Raw genomic sequence first — 18,449 nt, 5'->3', positions numbered from 1 at the left:
TTCTCATTGAATAAATGTTCAGTATAAAAACATTACTTTGATACATTTTATTCTGTTTTTTTATGTTTTATCACAGACTTCAATTTTTCTAAAAATATAGTTTTGGACACTTTTGGACAGGACGGTAAAAACCAGGGTTTTTACTGTGGTTTTTACCCTAGTGTCCAAAACCTTGCCAACCCTGATCCAAAGTGTTCAGACCTATAGGCAGAAATCATTTCCTCACGAAACAGTCGACCCCTGCAAGTTGGATCATTATTGACACCCATTATAGCAAATGCAATGAGCAGGTGGTTAGGCAAGTGATTATTTAAGGAGCAATGACCAAAAAGAAGACCAAAAGCCTTCCTAATACTTCTATGAAACTTTAAAAGTTCTTTTGCCCCCAGTACTGGGAGTACCCTTATTATGCTCATTAGCCTGACGGTGCCCATTCACGTTGTGCCAGTCACGATGCCATTTTTGCCAAAAAATATCAACAACAATAATCTTAGTAAGATTCTCTGAAATTCAGATTGCTAGTTCAGGACCAACAAAAGAAATATCAGAACCTTTCCTAGCAAAGTCTTTAGCTCTTTCATGACACAGTGCCCGGATACCCAACAGAGAGTTATTCAGATTTGCAAGAGTGCGAAGCATATCATACACTCTCAAAAAATGGGATGTCATCACAACCTCATTCGGTGCCTTTAAGGCAGCTTGCCTAACAGAGCAGGTGTGAAAAGTTCCTGTAGCCTTGATTTAAACAAATGATGCAACACATCAGGATGGTGTTAACCTCAGCATGTGGAGAACCTGTCAGGAGGACGAGAGAATTTGATACCATTGCTGAAACATAAAGCCCCAGGCTCTGTGTTCTTGTTCATTTTAGAACCTTCAGTAAGTAACAAAGTGTAACTTTTACTATGATGTAAAGGAACATCTCTCTAGTCATTCTGAGAGGGAAATATTAATCAATTAAGACCTGTCAAGATCAAAGCCACTGTGCATATAATGGCTAGGCAGGGCCAGGAAAAGGATGTCAACACATCCTCATCAAAAGTCTGCATAGGAAGTGCTGCTTATATTCAATGATGTTCCCATTAATTTTTCTGAGGGTATACTCCTATTAATCCATTACGCACAATATGTGTATGTATGTATAGACATAATATTTCATAATATGAAAATTTATGAAGCTTGAGGGTCTACGCTATTTGTCTAAAAAATGTTTGAGAGTATACAGCGTATATATAGAATATATCCTATGGGAACACCACTGCTTATATTTAGCCCCAAAAACCCCTTGCCATTGGTCATTACACCTTATGGGAGGAGTGGGATAAATGCTTAATTGATTTCATCGATTATAAAAAAAAAAGAGAACTACTGATAACAAAAACATCATACTGTGCTTGTAATTTTATTGAATCGCATTGCAGTTGGTAGTGGTCCTAACAATACAGAGACTCCGTTATCACAGTAAAAATATGAAATTTCTGAAAATGTTCCATCTAAATATCATAGGGCATTTTCTAAAATATCAAAAAATGTATTGGTGTGAAAAACTGCCATTTTTTTTATTATCTCTATTTTATTTAAATAAGTATGATATATCTGATCTTTTAAACTGAAGTGACCACAGTGGGACTTTGGTACCCATGGGCTGTTGTTCAAATGAGTGTTGTTTAGTTGCAGATCTACATATTATCCTCAATTCAATGCCTCAGACAAAGACTAATTTTCCATCTTATTGAATAAAACTAACATATGAATGTCTTTTTTTTTTTTTTTTTTTTTGTATTAATAATTTTAACTCTTTATTTCAGGTGGCTGACTGGGCTAAGACATACAGCAAATGTAATGATGACAGAATTTTAGAATGTTGCATTAGTCTTGCAGCAAAAAGTAATTACTCTTACATTTTGTAAAAGCTTTTTATTTTTCATCAAGTTCTTTACCTATTAATTTTTGTAATACCTAATGTATAAATCTGAACTGATTTGAAATTTTTCATGTAGTAACTTCAAAAAAGTTATATATATATATAAAAGAAGCTTAGTTACCAAATGAGTACAATAGAGATTTAAATGATCACTTTGCAGTGTACCATTGAGAGCTTAAAATTTTAATGCAGGAAAATTGCTCTTGTTCCACATACAATATGAGAAACATAAAAACTAATTTTCTTGCAAAGATATGAGTTGTAGTTTGAAATATGAGCATGAACTGGAAAGAGGGGGAGGGAGAAAATCCTGAAGAGTGGAATGTACCTCTCATAAAAGTGTAGACATCTATTTTAAAAAATATAATTGCTTATAAATCACTGATTGACTTAAATTAGATTAGGTGCAGAACTCACATTATGTCTGCGCCTTCTGCAGAACACCAGTTAGCTGATGGTCCATTACAGAACATTGCAATTCCACTGCTGGTGGCTAACGAAGCACATAAGTTATGCCATCCACAAGAACTACAAATAAACTGAATGATATAAATCATCAGCAATTATAGGGAAACCCTAATTTTGAAATTATTTTCAAATCCTTATTATAGGCTCGTACCTGTTAGGCTCAGAATGCATTTTATTTTTTGCAAGCTCTTGCAGGTTTAAATGCTGAAAATTTTAAAAGGTTCAGTATTTTTTGCTTCCAATTTATCAGATTTATGAACAAATGCTGCTTTAATTTGAAGTAAAACAAAACAAAAAAAAAAAAAAAAAAACTTTGAGGTGCACTTTATAGTCTAAAGTGTTGAGTTTGCAACAAATTTTGTGGAAGAATCAATTAAATGAGCTATTTTATTTCAAACATTTTGCAAATTAGCTATTTCATTTATCGATTTATTTTTTACTAAAATGTATATTTTATATTTCTGTTTTCAATATTGTCAGACTAAACAATTTGATTAAGAAATATTAAGAATTTTATTTTCTGTTTTGGATTTAAGAACTTTCTTGGTCTCTCTTTTTTTTTAATTTTAATTATTTATATGTTTCTAGTGCCGAGAGAGAAAGTCATTTTGCTCACAAATGACAAGAATCTTAGTAACAAGGCGTTGGTCTGTGATATTCAAGTCCATACTTGGGATTCTATGATTAAAGTTTTGAAAACTGATGTTGTTTTTAGAGGTTTGTGTTTTTGTTTATACTATTTATTAGCTGTTTAATTTATGAAAAGATTTTGCTTTTTGACCTTTTTTGAAGTGTTGTATCTGTAAACTGGGATAACAGAAAATGTCAGAGGCATAACATACTAGATAAATAGAAGTCCATTTGAGCACTCCCATTTCAAAGCGCATAATTTAACATAATTTCTTAGATTACTTTTTCATTTTGTAGAAAATTTTAAACAAAATAACAAAAAAATCAGGCAAAAAAAATTTCCCCTTTGTAGTTTTTTAAAATGGTTTTGAGAATAAAAATGAGGCTTAACTTAATTTTAGAAGTCATATTGGTATGAGCGATTCAGTTTGGATGTTCTGACAGATGTTAAGATAATAGTTCATTTATGAAATAGCAAACGTGTTTTCATGGACCACAGTTAGATTCCTCACTAGCCCTTAAATTTTTGTGTTTTGAGCAAAATTCACAATTGTGCACTACTGATCTTTTATATATATATATATATATATATATATTTCAATAATCCAAATGTGAAACTCCAAGTAACTAGGGACATCGACGTGCCAATAATGTATTCCAAACATATAAAGATAACATAGCTTGATTCATGATTGGGCGCTGCTAGTTCAGCAAACTACTGAGTTTCATTCAAGATATATTTAACCATATTAACTATTTTCGCTGCTTGGTATCTACAAGTAATTAAACCATATTTTGCTTTAAATTTTAAAAAACAACTGATTTTCGGTTTTTTCAATTTATGTTTTTAATTTTTGTCACAGGAGATAGGTCGGACAAGAAGTCTTCTTCAAGCAAAAGAAAAAACGATGGTAAAGTTGTAAGTATAAATTAGTTTTACCTTTTTTATCATACTTAGCTATCCATAAACTTAAAAGAAATAATTTTGTTTTAAATCTTAATTATTCATCATAAATACTTCATCAGTCTACTTTCATGTTAGTAACAGAAGAATTTTCAAAAAAAATGGAAATTTCTGGGAAATGCCAGAAAATTTCAAAGGGCACTTGAACGTTTGAAAAATTAGAGGAAAGTCATACATGACTTCATGTTATGCTATAGTATATAAGCTAGAATGTTAACAAATTAATTTTAAAGGAGACTTAAGTGTTTGTTCAATGAACCATATGCCATATTAGTCCATAACTTGAGGCCGTGGTGGCCTGATCGGTAAAGACTAGTGACTGGGAGGTTACCTGTTCAATGCCAGCTTTCGAAGATCATCTGTTTTCTAATGGTGACTGGGATTGTTGAATATTCTGTGGTCATGAAGCCCTCGAAGTTCCCCTTCCAAATCATTACCCCTGGGAGTATTGGATCAGATGTTGCTCTGCTTAAGTGTCCTTCCGACAAGTTAACATGTATAGTATAGTTCATATTAAATAGGCTGAGTGAGATTTTCTCAACTTTTGGAAAAATGTATGTCAATCACAAATACTTAATTGAAGCAATTTTTGTGCAAATATCACATAGTTATCTTTTAAAAGCAAGAAATCAAATGTTGTAGTTCATCTTAGTGATTAAAATCGCGCTGCGGGATTTTGCTGAAATTTCCTAGTTTCTGATAAGTTTGTCTGAGTTGGAGTTTCCTGCCTGCGAAAGGTTCATCAAGACTGAGTAAGGGATCACTTACACACACTGTTGCTAATGCTATGTACTTGGCTAAAAAAGCACCTATTTAGTTGTGCACTAAAATATAATTTTTCTTCAGTTTTTTGATGAAGTATGATCTAAATCCGCCTCTTTGGAATAGCTATTTTTGAAAACTTTTCATTTGCTGGTAAATAAAAAAAATTTCAGGGTTACATGAACTTGGTTTGTGATCCGTTGCATCAAATTTTTCCAAAGGAAGCTTGTTAGTAGCCATATGGTAGAAAAAGACCTTGGACACAGTTATTGAGAAACATTAACAATAAATTTTCTTTTAAACTAAAAGTTGGAAAAGTTTTTCGGAGCAAGAGACGCTTTTACTCTTTGTTATTTTTAAGGGGAATTTTTTTTAAGCGGGAGCTTCAAAATTCTAGTCAGCAAACTTTTTGTGTGAGGATAGTGATGTAGTTGTTTTTTAATTGTTGCGTAAAATAAAGAAAACTATAAATAATATTCAAGTTTTGTCAAAGAGCTGAAAAAATTAATTTCCGACACATATTTGGATTTAAACTTTTCAGATAATGCAAATTCCTTTGAATTAAGTCAAGTCACGAGTTTAAAAGTGTGATTCACATTTGCTTAAGTTCAGCATTGAAATTGGTGTATTAACTTTTATTAAGAAAATTAACTTTATAACTACTAAAATTTTTTGTTGTTTTTGGCAACAATTAAAAAGTAGATTTGTAGTAGTTTATTTTTCTCGTTTATATTTTTATTTCTTCATTAAAATATACGATTTTGTTGTGAATATGCTTAAGTCGGGCGCAAAAAAAAAAAGAAAAAGAGTGATGTGAAAGAAAATGTGTGGTTGCACTAATAGTTCAATATGTAAAAGAAGAAAGTTTTACATCTCTCAAGTCTTTATGAAATACAATTCTTGTTTTTTTTTTTTTTTTTTTTTTTTTTTTTTTTTTTTTTTTTAAATATAAAACCTGAAAGCTTAAATGCACATTCTGAAACACTTGTTAGTCTCTAAATTGCAAATGAAGCTCTTTGGATATCACTTGAAGTCTAAACTGATGTTTTTGACTATTTTAATATGAGCATAAAAACTAATCCTCTCTTTAAAAACTTTCAATGTCACATAAGTAGAATTTCTTTATTGCTCAGATTCAAAATATTTTAATTTTTGAATATTTCTGGGTTTTTAACAGAATAAAAGGTGAATTGTTAAGAATTCTAATGAAGGGGAGAAGAGTACTATGTATTGAATAAAAATATTAATGTAAAAATACACAACAATCTGAAATAGTCAAATAATAGTGGTACTTTTTCCCCTGCTAGAAAAATGAAAGAAAAGAGGTTCCCTCCACACAAAGCTTAAAGAAAAGTCTCTTCAACTAATTTAAGTTTTAGTCCCTGCATTTTAAAGCATATCATTTACGTTATTTTCTTTCATTTTAGACTGCAGAAACTTCCAAGTCACAAAACAGCTGCACACATACAGAAGAAATATCAGCTAAAATAAAAAGTGATGTTTATAAACAGGTGTGTATTATGTGCTTTTTTATATATGAGGCAATGAGCAGCAAAAGGATGCAAGTGGACATTTTTAACTTTTGAGTAAAACGGCTATAAAGATAACGTCCTAGGTAGGCTTTTATTGAATATTTAAAGCATGCTGTACAGCAGCACCTACCAGGGCTACTAGTACCCGCCTCTTGCCCCAGGACAGAAGAGGTTCACTTACCATTTGTACTGGTTATCTCCAAATTTTTAATTTTGCCACTTACATCCCTTATATATATATATATATATATGTGTGTGTGTTTTCTGTATTTTAAATATTGAACTGTTCATGAGCTTTTAAACATATCTGAAATGCTTTAACTGATTTTTTTCTCATTTCTATAGCATTAATAAGTTTGAAATTAATGAAACGGCTGTTCTTGAAACAATATTTGCTCTTTGCATTTCTTTTTTCTTTTCTTTTTTTTTTTTTATTTATCTTTTTCTTCTAAGAATCATTTATTGGCTTGCAAAATGCCAGCTTTCTGTCACAAAGCCTTGAAATTGTGCTCCAAAAAAATTTCTGTTCCAAAACTATTCTAAAGCAAACCTGCAGCAGTTGCATCTCTGACTAATTAATGTATTTTTTTTTTAAAAATTCGGTTTATGTTATGTATTAACCTGTTTTCAAAAGTATCTTTTTTTTATGATCTAGGAAATTCATACACTAATGTCTACTGCAAGACAACACTTGAAAGATGTTTTACTGCCAGTTTTAGAAGCCGGAATGCAAGATGCATACGGTGATGTGTGGTAAGTTTTCCTTTTCATTAGTACATTTATGTGTATTTTAACAATTAATCATTGTTTTTTTTTAATTATTTATCTAGTTCCTTTGGTTTTTTGAATAATTAGTTTTATGATTTAGCAGAGTTAGTTCTAAGATTTTTTGAACAAATTTTGATTTATTTTATTTTTTATTTTATTTATTTTGTAACTAAAATGTCCCATCAATTCATATTAGTTTTGCTGATTCATCTTTTTTAAACCAGACTTTAAGTAGATTGTTTTTACTGGCTGCAGAGCCGAAAAGAAAATGATGGACTCCCACTCCGCGAACTTTAGAGTGTTCAACCAAGACTCTTTTACCCCAAAATCAGAGTGACCGTAACTGTGCAGCACTGTTTTTTACCATTTGTGCTTCAATGCATTGCTACGAAAAATCTGTTTTGTTCATTTCTGTCAGTAGTTCTTAGAGAAATAACATGCACCTTGATTTATTTAATGATGCAAATCACATAAATTATTGATTTTCAATCATTCTCTGAATGCAGAAGTAAATGTGATGAAAATATATCCTGATTTTTTTCCCCTCAGGTGTGAATTTAAACTTGACACAAAACTGTTAAAGGGAATATTAGAAGCCATAAAAAAGTAAGTAACCTTAAAAACGGTACTATTCTTTTTCACTTTCCATATAAAAATAATGCTAATGAAATATATAAAAAAAAGTTGAGTTTTATGAAAAAGGAAATATATTTTTACAATTGAAGCTATGTACATGCAGTTGTTGTGCAGTGTAATATTTGTAAGACTAATACAGTCGACTCCCACTACAATGAGATTTGACTTACGCAAAGTGGCTATAACACGAGTTTTTCACCAGCTCTGGTGGCCACTGAAGGCTATTAATCTAGCTGCCCTAGTGCCTTGTCACATTTAGAAATTCCGTTTGAACTATAGAGATTCATAGTTTTGTAGTCGTATATTAAAGATAATTATTCTACTTTAAATGGAATTTTTAATGTGAATGCTTTTCTTTTTGCACTGCCTTGACATCTACTTCATGTTAAATTTTACCATTATAGATACTGGAAAGCAGTGTTTTCATTTCACTTTTCTGAAAAAGAGAAGAGAAAATTTGATCTGTTACATGAGAAAGCAAATCAACCTGAAGGTAAATTTTTGTATTATTTTTTTTTATTTTTTGAGGGCAGGGGGGGGGGGGTCAAACTAATTAACAGCATTTTTTTTTAAATATCTCCTTTGAGGGAAATAACCCAGAAAATTTACTGTGGATCAAGGAAATGTTTTACATGAATATTAAGTTATTATGTTTGAAAGGAGGTGTGTATGAGTGGCTATAATTAAACTATTGCCAAAGATTTAGGTTAGGTATTTTTCTCTTTAAAAACATAAATAAAAGTTAAAAAATTGAAGGAAAAAAAATGTAATAGCAATATTTCGGATTTCTTCCTGTAATCCCCAAATTATGTGGTTGGTTTTCTCCATCAGTAAAATCAACAAAATTAATGCAAGCATCTCCTAAAGGAATTTTTTACTCTTTGTCAACAATCAGACTTAATGTTTGTTAGAAACACAATTTCTTTCTTATTTTTGCGTATTAAAATGTTGTTTCAATAAGTCATTCCTCCAATTTATTATAGTTTCAGTTCTGGTTTTACTTATTCTTAATGATACATATTGCTATTTGAAACTCTAACTCTTGCGATTTTGGCAGGAGATTTGCAACTAGCATCCGGCCATGCATTGTTTTCAAAACAGATTTATTAAAGTACATAATAAATCTAAAGATATATTACTATGCTTTGTAATAAAATAATGTGGACATTAAAAATTGCTTCTGCTTTTAATTTTCAGGATTTTATGGAAATAAAGAGGAATGCCTGATTATTTTGTCCGATATTGAAGATATATTTCTGCAGATAAAACGGCATTGGCCTCATATAAACCCCTGTGTTGAGAAAATACAGAATATTAGAGCTTCCTGCCTTGCAGCATTTAGTAATTATAAGGGAGTTGAAAAGTAAGCTTTCTTAATTATTTGCTAAATAGTTGTTTTTAATGATTTATCATTCTCAATAGCTTTTACTGAATAAATATGATGTTTGGCAGAGCAACTTGCTTATTTGGTTGTTCAATAATAGCAATATATGTATAAACACGTTTTATTGTATAAACACCATAAAGAACAACATAAAAAAATTATTTTTGCTCAGTTTTAAAGATTGTTTCAGACAGGTGGCATCCATTATTTTAAATGTACTGTGTCAGTCAATTTTGAACTTTCTTGCATCTCAACAGGTATGTTGACAACAATTTGACATATGTTCATCATATGATTAAGGGTCTTGGGACAAAGTTCTTAATCCATGAAACAAAGAAGACCATGTAAAGGTGATTACAAAACATTTTATTTCTAGATCCTCAGGCGAGAAATGGCAACAAACGATATTGTTCAGCTTTTCTTTGAGCAAAAATTAATCTTGCGCAAAATAATGGAGGAATATTTTGGAAATAAATTAATTTTTACTTTAAAAGCTTATAACTTTTTTTGTAGTCATTTTTGGATCTCTGCGGCTCGAATCCTGTGAAAAATTTTGAATGGTTTTTTTTTTTTCCATGGGCTTTTCAGCTGTACAAAAGGGGACTATTTCCTGGCATAGACGTATGCTTAACTGGATGCAAAATTCAGTTTTTTAGTAATATCTCCGTTAGTAGGTTTTAAACTTTAAGCAACTCTCTGTCGATGACCTCAGCCCCACCATCCTCAGAGCAGCTCTTGCATCAGGACTGCCAACTCAAATAAGCAAGTTGCTCTGCCCCACATTGTATTAAATACCTCTTACTCAAGTTCAAATTAATTTTGTTTTCTAAATAAAAGGTATGAAAAACTTATTTATCTTGATTTTTGAAAACCAAAAATTGTACCTACTTATTATTTTGAAGTAATGATTTCTTTTTATAATTTCAGCTCTATTCTGGTTACAGAAGCACAGAGTGTTTTTTCTTTGTTTCAACATAATTGGTCTGTACTTAATCAGTTATGGTAAGGGAAAATTATTATACTGTTTTTTTTTTCTGTTTTAAGGGGGTTTTTCCCCCTAATCTTGTGCATTAAGCAAATTTGTTATTTTCTCAAAAAAGTGTTAAATTAATTTTGTGCACAACTAAATAAAACAGTCCTTGAAAAAAATATCTGTACTCCTCTGTATTAAGCAAGCATACTAGTGAATATGTCAATGTGTACAAGCTTTGATGTTACTTTAGATGCTTCTGCGTCATAGTGACACCATGAGTAAATAACAGGTGTTTTCAGCTCATTACTTTTGAAAACATTTGGTCCCACTTAAAGTGACTGCAGTGACAAGAATGCAGTTCCATGTGTCGGGTATAGCTAGTAGATTGCTGTTTGAATTTCTGCCTGTATAATCTTACTAATATTATCCTTTTTTGTTGCCCAATAGTTCTATTAACATTTGTCTCTTTTCTCCCCCAGTGGAACTATTATGGATTACTGTGACATTCCGCATAATTTTCAATATGAAAAACCTGCTCAATTCCCACCACAAAAGGCGTTTCGGGAGTTAATGTGCAATCTTTATCCTGGTGTTCATGAGCTTAAGCAGTTGATGTCAAAGTAAGTAAATTTTTGGATACTTTAAATTTAAAAAGTCATTATTTTTTTCTATCATGTAAGTAATTGCTGTAAAAAATTGCTTCGAGAAAATGATGAAATATGATCTTGTTTTCATCAAATATCTGGAATGCTTACCAAAGACCAAGCAAAAGTTTACTGGATTTGCATACTTTTATTTCTTTAAAAAATGAGAAATTTAATTACATGGGAGTATTTAATTTTCTTGAGTATTTTCTCGAAAGATTAATCAACTTTTGCCAAAAAAAAAAAAAAAAAAAAAACAGTTAAATAACAGTTTTGTTCTCATAGTTGGGAGATAGAGAAATAGAGATTTTATTTCATATGTCTAGGAGGCTCTGCTCTTGATTGCTGACGCTCCCCCACTCTTAAAGATTGCTTTGTGATCTTATTTACTTTACGAAAAGATCAATTCTCTGCTAGTAAAGCTCTAGATTAGCAGTCGCCAATTTACTACCATTTCATCAAAATTGGCTACCAAAAAATCAAGTCCCAGTCGCCAAAAGTGGTGATCATGCTTTTCTCTTTTGTCAAAGATAATATCGTGCTACGACAACACGCTTCCAATCCTGTCCTATTTGAGCCCTTTAGTCTCTGATGAGTTATCTTAATTTTCTACCAATATTTTTTTTTCGCCGTTCATTTCAGTTGCTCTCATTCAGTAAAAATTTATAACATTTCTTTTTGTTGCATGCTTTTATGTTTAGATAAAAAATATAACCAGCGAGATCCTCTTAGTTGTTTTTGTAGAGTATCATTATCTTTCAATTGGTTGTTAATATTACCAATAGCAGATAGGTTATTTACTTTTCGTGATTTTCTTTTCTTTTTAAATGTCTACCAAATATGCCAAAGGTCTACCATTTTTTGTGGTTTTGGTAGCTAGTGGATACCATTCGGAGTTCTTAGTTTAGAGCTTTATCTGCTAGGAAGAACTTGATTGAAATAAAAGTTACATTACAACAATACAAAAAAAAAAAAAAAAATGAGAATTGTTTTCGACAGGTTTTGTAATCAAGAATTGCAGCCTTGAAATTATTTGATCAGTCTAAAAGTTGTACTTTTGCCTAAATTTCAGTCAGGTTTTTAGATTATTTTTATCAAAATCATTCATGGATAAATATCATGCTAAAAACAACAAAGAATCTTAGTATTTAAAAAACTATACCGTGATACATGAAACAATAAAAAAAAAGAACTATATGGAATAAGAAATGCAATAATGATATTTAATAATAGCTTACTAAAATATTGTAACATGGAAGAAGTAAGACTTTTTATAGTTCAGATCAGACAAGATAAAATTTGAAAGCATATTCTGAATGAATTAATTTAATCAAATTTGTAAATTTTATAAAATTTAAAGAAAAATCATTCATTTATAATTATTGTGTCTAAGCATTTTAAGTTAAATAATATGTTCAGAATATCCAATCTAGAAGAGATTGCTAAATAAATATTAGAGATGAATTTTTGTAAAAGGATAAAAGCTTTATTGCCTGCAAAATTAAAAAATAATTTAAAAAATTTAAAGTGTCTAAAAAATAAACACTGTTTTACAATTGCGTAAAAAGCAAAGGGTTATGTTTTCAGAGAATCCTTTCATTGGTCACTCAGCAAAAATTATGTGACTTGCTTCCACCAATAAGAGAGACTATATATGCGTCAGACATCAAGTGAGTGATAACAGTAAGCAATCGTGATAGCTCGAAAAATCAGTGCCACACTCCAAAGTTTTTTGTCAACCTTAGTTGAATTTTGTGCATAATTTTAATTTCATTATCGATAAATGCAAATAGTAATATCATTTCTTAGCATTGCATTAAGGCTTTGTTTTGCCTACTTTCTGTGAAAAATAAATGATATGCAAAATACCAAATTCAATTATTTCTTCTAAATTATTTTTTTAATTATGAGTTTTATTGATAAATTCACTGAAAACTTTCAGAAATTTTTGCAATCCCTCAAAATTATTTAAAATTCATTTTTTCATAGTCATTTGATGCCATTCAAAGTTTTGCTCTTTGAAGCATTTGTGTGGGTAAATGGGTGCTTAAAGTACACATTGAAAGACACAAAAAATAATGCTATAATTAGCTCTAATTTTTACTTATTGCTAGAAATATTTTAATATATTGTGACATCCAAAACCCAGATTTTAATTACCTTACAGATACATGTCATAAGTGAGCAATTTAGTACAAAATATTTTCCATTAAAAAGAAACTGAAGAAAACCTGGAAATTTTCTCAATTTCAGTCCAACTCTTTTCACTAAACACTAAATAAACAAATATCGATACATTTTAATGCAATTTTATTGTGTCTGACATTCAAGGCTTTTGTTATAGCATATTTGTAAACTGATGATTTAATTGATGCTGGAAAATTCAGTTTCTTTTTTAAAGAAATGAATATAATAAGGCTACAGGAAGTTAAAGCAAAATTTCATTAATATTATTCCATAATAAAAGCAGCAACTAACAGAAATCCTAATCTCAAAAATGAATTTTTTGTAAAAAATCACTATCAAAATAGTTAAACCTTCTTCTACATAAATACGAAAACTGTTGATTTTGAATCTTAATCATCTTTTTTGCATTTCATTCTGCCTTTTTCTTTCAGATTTTTTTCTCAAAGCTTTTATTTTAGAAAAAAAAATGCTGCAAGCATGCCACTTTTTGAAGATAGGGGTTAAATTATATGCAGCTTTTTTATTTTTTCACCAAAAAATGGGGAGCTTACTTATGTACGAATGTATACAATATGGGACATAATGTCATACATTTGTTTTTAGCGCATTTACATGTTGAATAATTCAGTATTATATTTATTTCACAGAGTGGTTGATGCTGTTACAAATAATGTCCCTTGTACAGATGTGATCAAAAAGTTTTATAAAGCCCTTAAAGAGTTTGTTCCATCTTTGGGAGTAAAGGTATGAATTTACTTCTGAGCTTCATATATATGTAATGAGTTATGCACTGAGTTAAGACTGTCTAATGGTTTGAAATATATTATAGGCGGACTCCCCAGAATTTCCTCACATTTCTTCAAAAGCATTAGAAAAATTTTGTACAGTTCCTCAAAATAGGTAAATTTCTTGTTTGCTCATGTTTAAAAACTATATTTTAGTTTTTTGATTGCTCAAAACATTTTCATGTCCAACTCTTTAATTGTAATTCTACATGCTTTTATTTGTCTTCCCTGGACCTTGTAGAAAAGTTAACAGTTTGAAATGATTTGCATTCCAGTTTTAATTTTGGTTTGGTCACTGCACAATTATTATCAAACTAGCTGTGTTGCTCAACTTAGCACAGTATACCTCAAAAAGCTGTGTCAAGTGACATATGTTCAACAATCAGGCTTAAATCAAAGAAAAGAACATAATGCAGCCCTTATACATACTGTCGGCCCCGCTTAGTCGAATATTGTCGGTTCTAAGAAATGTTACTCGATTAAGCGGGAAGTTTTCTGTACCTTTCTAAATGAACAACATTTGTCTTAAAACGTAATAATAACAAATCAATAACTATATAAGGAAATTAAGTATGTATGAAAATTATAAAAACTAACTTACAACTTTGTTTTACCATCTGTTTCACTACGTTATTTTTTGAAAAAAATCCATAATAGTGGATAGCTTGTTCAAGCTCTTTTAAGAACACATTTTCTGAAACCCTTTTTCTCCTCCCCAATGCTGTGTTTTTAATTTTTATCAATTTATCATCATTTTAAATGTGCATATTTCTTTTTTATTTAATTTTAATTATCGACTGTGCTCTCTTTTTTTTTTGTAATGGCAAAGACAAAAGAAATTTGAGAGAACAGTAGAAATGTATTGATAGAATATGAATGTTGTATTTCTTGCCCATTGTTGGCGAAAACTATTACTTGCTTTTACCTCAATAATATTTCTTGCTTAATTTATTTCTAATTTATTCAAAAAAAAAATCTGCAAAATAGTTGCAAAAGCTGATCATTATTATTCGATTATCCAGGGAAAATATTTGATTAAGCAGGGATCTTTAACATTGCGTTTATGGGGAAATATTCGGTTCTGGGAGGTTTTATCCGTATAAACGGGGTATTCGTTTATCTGTTATGCCGATTAAGCGGGGCTGACAGTAATGCGTAAGATTTCTAGTTTTTTATCTTTTGAAAAATCAGCTATAGGAAAATACATAACTCTTAGAATCATACTCACCTTTTTTTTAATGCTGGCTGTGCAAGGAAAAAAGTTTTTTTTCTTTTTTTTCTTCCTTCAAATGATACTATCAATTTTCCAAATAGTGAGGGATATTGTAGTTTTCAATTCAAGGTAAAGTTAAGCTATTGATTTAAGATGTACTAAGAAAGGAATTTGGCATTCAGGTTCAAACAACAGTGATATGGATTGTCGATTTTTCGAGACAAGCAAACAATTACCAATCAAGTACAGTTATAAGGGCTTACTATCCCCTTTGTCGACTGTAGTTTGTTTGTCTAGTATCAAAGATCAACAAACTCGCCTGTTTCATTTTACGATCATTTTTTTACACACATAACTCATCTAGGCTGCATTCAGTATCTTCCACTGTCTACAATAAAATTCACACAGGTCTCTATACAAAGACTTCCTGAATGTATTCAAACTTTCCTCACGGAGAGCCACCACCAATGCTGTTGCTCTCTCTCTCTCTGACTCCTCGAGTCTCATTCTCTCGCATCCAAACATCCCTCCACTCGCAAGAGCACTAGGCTAAATGAAAGAAGAACTGCTAAACTGGGTGAGAAAGCTGTAACAGCAAAACTCATTCATACGACTAGGAGCGAAAGGCCAAGATATCTATCTGTTCAAAGTGCCAGACAGTACAGTTATCCCATAAATGGATTGCTTGATATTTTTTTTTTCCAACTATGGCTCTTTATTGGAATATTAATGCATACAGAGATCTCATCGCAATGAGAAGGAAAATAGTAAATAAGGGAAATACATTTAAAGTGAAGAAAACAATCATCAAAATGAAGGTCAATAACAGGAGAATAACAACAAACAGTAGGGCAGTTCCAAGTTTCAAGTGGCAATGTAAAAGCAGGTTGTCCTTAAATCATGAGATATGGTGCATCCCAATATAATGTAGGCAAATTTCTTTCTCCTTGTGCTACACTATCTAGTCTCGCACTGACCGGAGATGATCAGATTTCATAGTTCCAGAATTGCAGATTGGACATATGTTGCTGTTCTGAACACCTATCCTGTTCATGTGCTCTGCAAGGCAATCATGCCCTATTGTCAACCTGAAATGGGCAACTGCTTCTTTTCATGGTCGTTAGTTGTAAGCTTTCCAGGTGTTTTCGATGTTTTGCCATTTTTTACCTTTGTTTAGCATATTTAAGTTTTTTTTTGCAGTTATTTTCAATTCTTGTGTGGACATCCTTTTTTAATGAGACAGGGGGAATTAAATTTTGATCGCTTCTTTCTTTGCTTCCTGTTTTTGCTAGTAGGTCTGCTTTCTCGTTCCCATAGATACCCACATGCTTGATTATTAATTGATTTCATTATTGATTGATGACATAAAATATAGAAGTTGTTAAAGAGTATAGAAGTATATAAAATAACAAAGTTGGGGAAGAAGAGACATTATGTTTTTTTTTGTTTTTTAAGTACATGCTTGGATACTACTATTTCTGCAATCTGATTTGATTCATGAAGAATTCAAAAGTCTGAGAAAGAATTTGGTTAAAATATACATTACAAAAGTCCCACTCTTACTGAAGAAAGAAACCTGGATAAAAATATACATTAAAAACTATTGAAAACAACTCTTTGAAAAGTACAGCTCCTCCCAAGATCCAAACAAATGTGGACCAAATATCACAAATGTAAGTGCTAAGGGGCTGAGCATAGCAAAACAGCTGTTTTGTACCTTTGAAAAGTCATTTTCAATTTTGTGGTCTCTTGTAACATTTTGCACTTTAGCTCCGGGTTTGAATTAAGCTGAGCCTAGGATTCTACCAAAATGGAAACCCTTGTATCTCCTGTTGTAATTGATTAAGAAAATTGGAGCACATTTCTTTTGCAGAAAAAAAAAAGCTCTTGTGAATGACGTAGAATGTTAAGGCATGTAGGAAATGTTTCATCTCTTTATAGGTAATATGCATGAAATTTTAGCTGAAGGAATGTACTTAAAAAAAATCCAATGTAAAGAAACCTTTGAGTTGTAAACCCTTGGGATCTAAGGGCGCCCATATATGGGGGCAAGAGGGGGCTAAAGTCCCCCTTAGAAATGAGAACTTCCTTGCTTTTAATGTATTTTTCATTGCAAAAATGTATAAAAATTTCTTTTTCAGCTATTAATGAATAAGTTATTGAAAATGTCACATTTTAATATCTCTAATTTGTACTGAAATCTGTTTCCGTGGGGAAAATATTCTGCTAAACCATGGGGGAAATTTTGAGCCCCCACCCCTTAAAATTTTGCAAATGGGCACCCTTGTTGGGATCCCAAGTAATTATGTACCAAATTTTAAGACTGTAGGTGTTTTTAGGGGATCTCCTTTATGTGGGATAACCACCAACACAATTTCGCATTTTTTAATGTGTAATGATTTCTGTTTTTATCTATTTATAAAGATGCTAAAGGATTTGTACGTAAAATAAAAATGTATCTACAAAGTTTAAGTTTGTAAAACCCTATTATTTTGCATCAAATTCAGCTACACTGCCAGCAAGCAACATTTTTCATTTGACAAATAATGAGCATGTACTTGTAAAATATATTAGTTTCTAAGTATATAGAAGAGATAACAAATATGTTGTGTAAAACCTTATTCCTTTGTTGTTACTCTTACTCTGTTTATAGTGCCGCTTTTCTATATTTACCAATATGTATATCATTTTTTGTTAGATTTAGCATTTTGAAGTATATTTAATTTTTTGTTTTTAATCCCCCCCCCCCTCTTTTCTAGGGAAATGATTGAGAATGGACTGAAGCAGTTATTGGTGTTTCATGAAAAACTCGATAAAGCAGTAACAGTTATCATGTCTACAAAAAACAGAAAAACTGGTATGAGTGAGGAAGATAAAATGATGGTTGAATAAAATGTTATGTGATTGTTTTTTAATTGTTAAACATCCCACTGTGCCATTACAGATGTAAATAGCTCATCATTAATATGTTTATACATCATGTTTTATACAAATAAATTATTTGGTTTCCTAAATATCTTGATTAAAAATTAATTTGTCATATTTACATTTTCTGACAAAAATTAGCCAGTTATAAGCAAGCTGAACTTTTAAAACAAAATATGAGCTTCATTTAAAGGGTATATTTTTTCTCTTGCATTCTTTTAAACTAAAGCCATTAAATTCAACAAAATGTCGTTATTTCATTTGTAAAAAAAATATTGTTAAGTTTTAATTTTTATGCATGAAGAAGTGTTTCTTAAATTATGAATTATGTTTGGGCTATGTTAGAGAACTTCAATTCAAAGAAGCATAACGTCTGTCCTGTGACTGCAAAAAAATTGCAGATTATCTTCAGTAACATTTCTTGTCTTTTGTCCTATTCTGACAATTGCAGCTAATTTGAGAATACACTTGTAAAAGTTACATAAATAAGTACAAACTATAAATACGAGGGTTGTTGTTTTTTTTTCCCGAGCTCCGTTTGGCTTTAAAACAAACGAGTGAATATACAAAAAAGATTTTTACTGTGAAAACTAAGGTACAATGCATCTTATTTCTCTACATAATCACCTTGACGATTTAGGCATTTGTCGTACC

The 18,449-nt window shown here is 30.9% G+C and overlaps 1 protein-coding gene across 1 annotated transcript in view; it reads left to right on the top strand.

Moving 5' to 3' along the window:
* The window catches only part of LOC129226132 (transcriptional protein SWT1-like), a 35,873-nt gene extending 18,001 nt beyond the window's left edge, over positions 1-17,872 (top strand). Inside the window, exons 9-21 of the mRNA XM_054860730.1 lie at positions 1,809-1,887; positions 2,981-3,109; positions 3,886-3,941; positions 6,176-6,259; positions 6,936-7,033; positions 7,598-7,654; positions 8,089-8,177; positions 8,882-9,047; positions 9,996-10,070; positions 10,521-10,661; positions 13,520-13,616; positions 13,702-13,772; positions 17,630-17,872. Coding sequence (XP_054716705.1) covers positions 1,809-1,887; positions 2,981-3,109; positions 3,886-3,941; positions 6,176-6,259; positions 6,936-7,033; positions 7,598-7,654; positions 8,089-8,177; positions 8,882-9,047; positions 9,996-10,070; positions 10,521-10,661; positions 13,520-13,616; positions 13,702-13,772; positions 17,630-17,762 — 1,275 coding nt within the window. The 3' untranslated portion in view covers positions 17,763-17,872. The remainder of the gene's footprint in view (positions 1-1,808; positions 1,888-2,980; positions 3,110-3,885; positions 3,942-6,175; positions 6,260-6,935; positions 7,034-7,597; positions 7,655-8,088; positions 8,178-8,881; positions 9,048-9,995; positions 10,071-10,520; positions 10,662-13,519; positions 13,617-13,701; positions 13,773-17,629) is intronic.
* The last annotated feature ends 577 nt before the right edge of the window (positions 17,873-18,449 follow it).

Source organism: Uloborus diversus, chromosome 7 (genome assembly GCF_026930045.1).
Source record: "Uloborus diversus isolate 005 chromosome 7, Udiv.v.3.1, whole genome shotgun sequence".
In the NCBI taxonomy this organism is placed as follows: domain Eukaryota; kingdom Metazoa; phylum Arthropoda; class Arachnida; order Araneae; family Uloboridae; genus Uloborus; species Uloborus diversus.
Note: the sequence above shows the minus strand (reverse complement) of the source record. Positions and strands in the feature narration are given on the sequence as shown.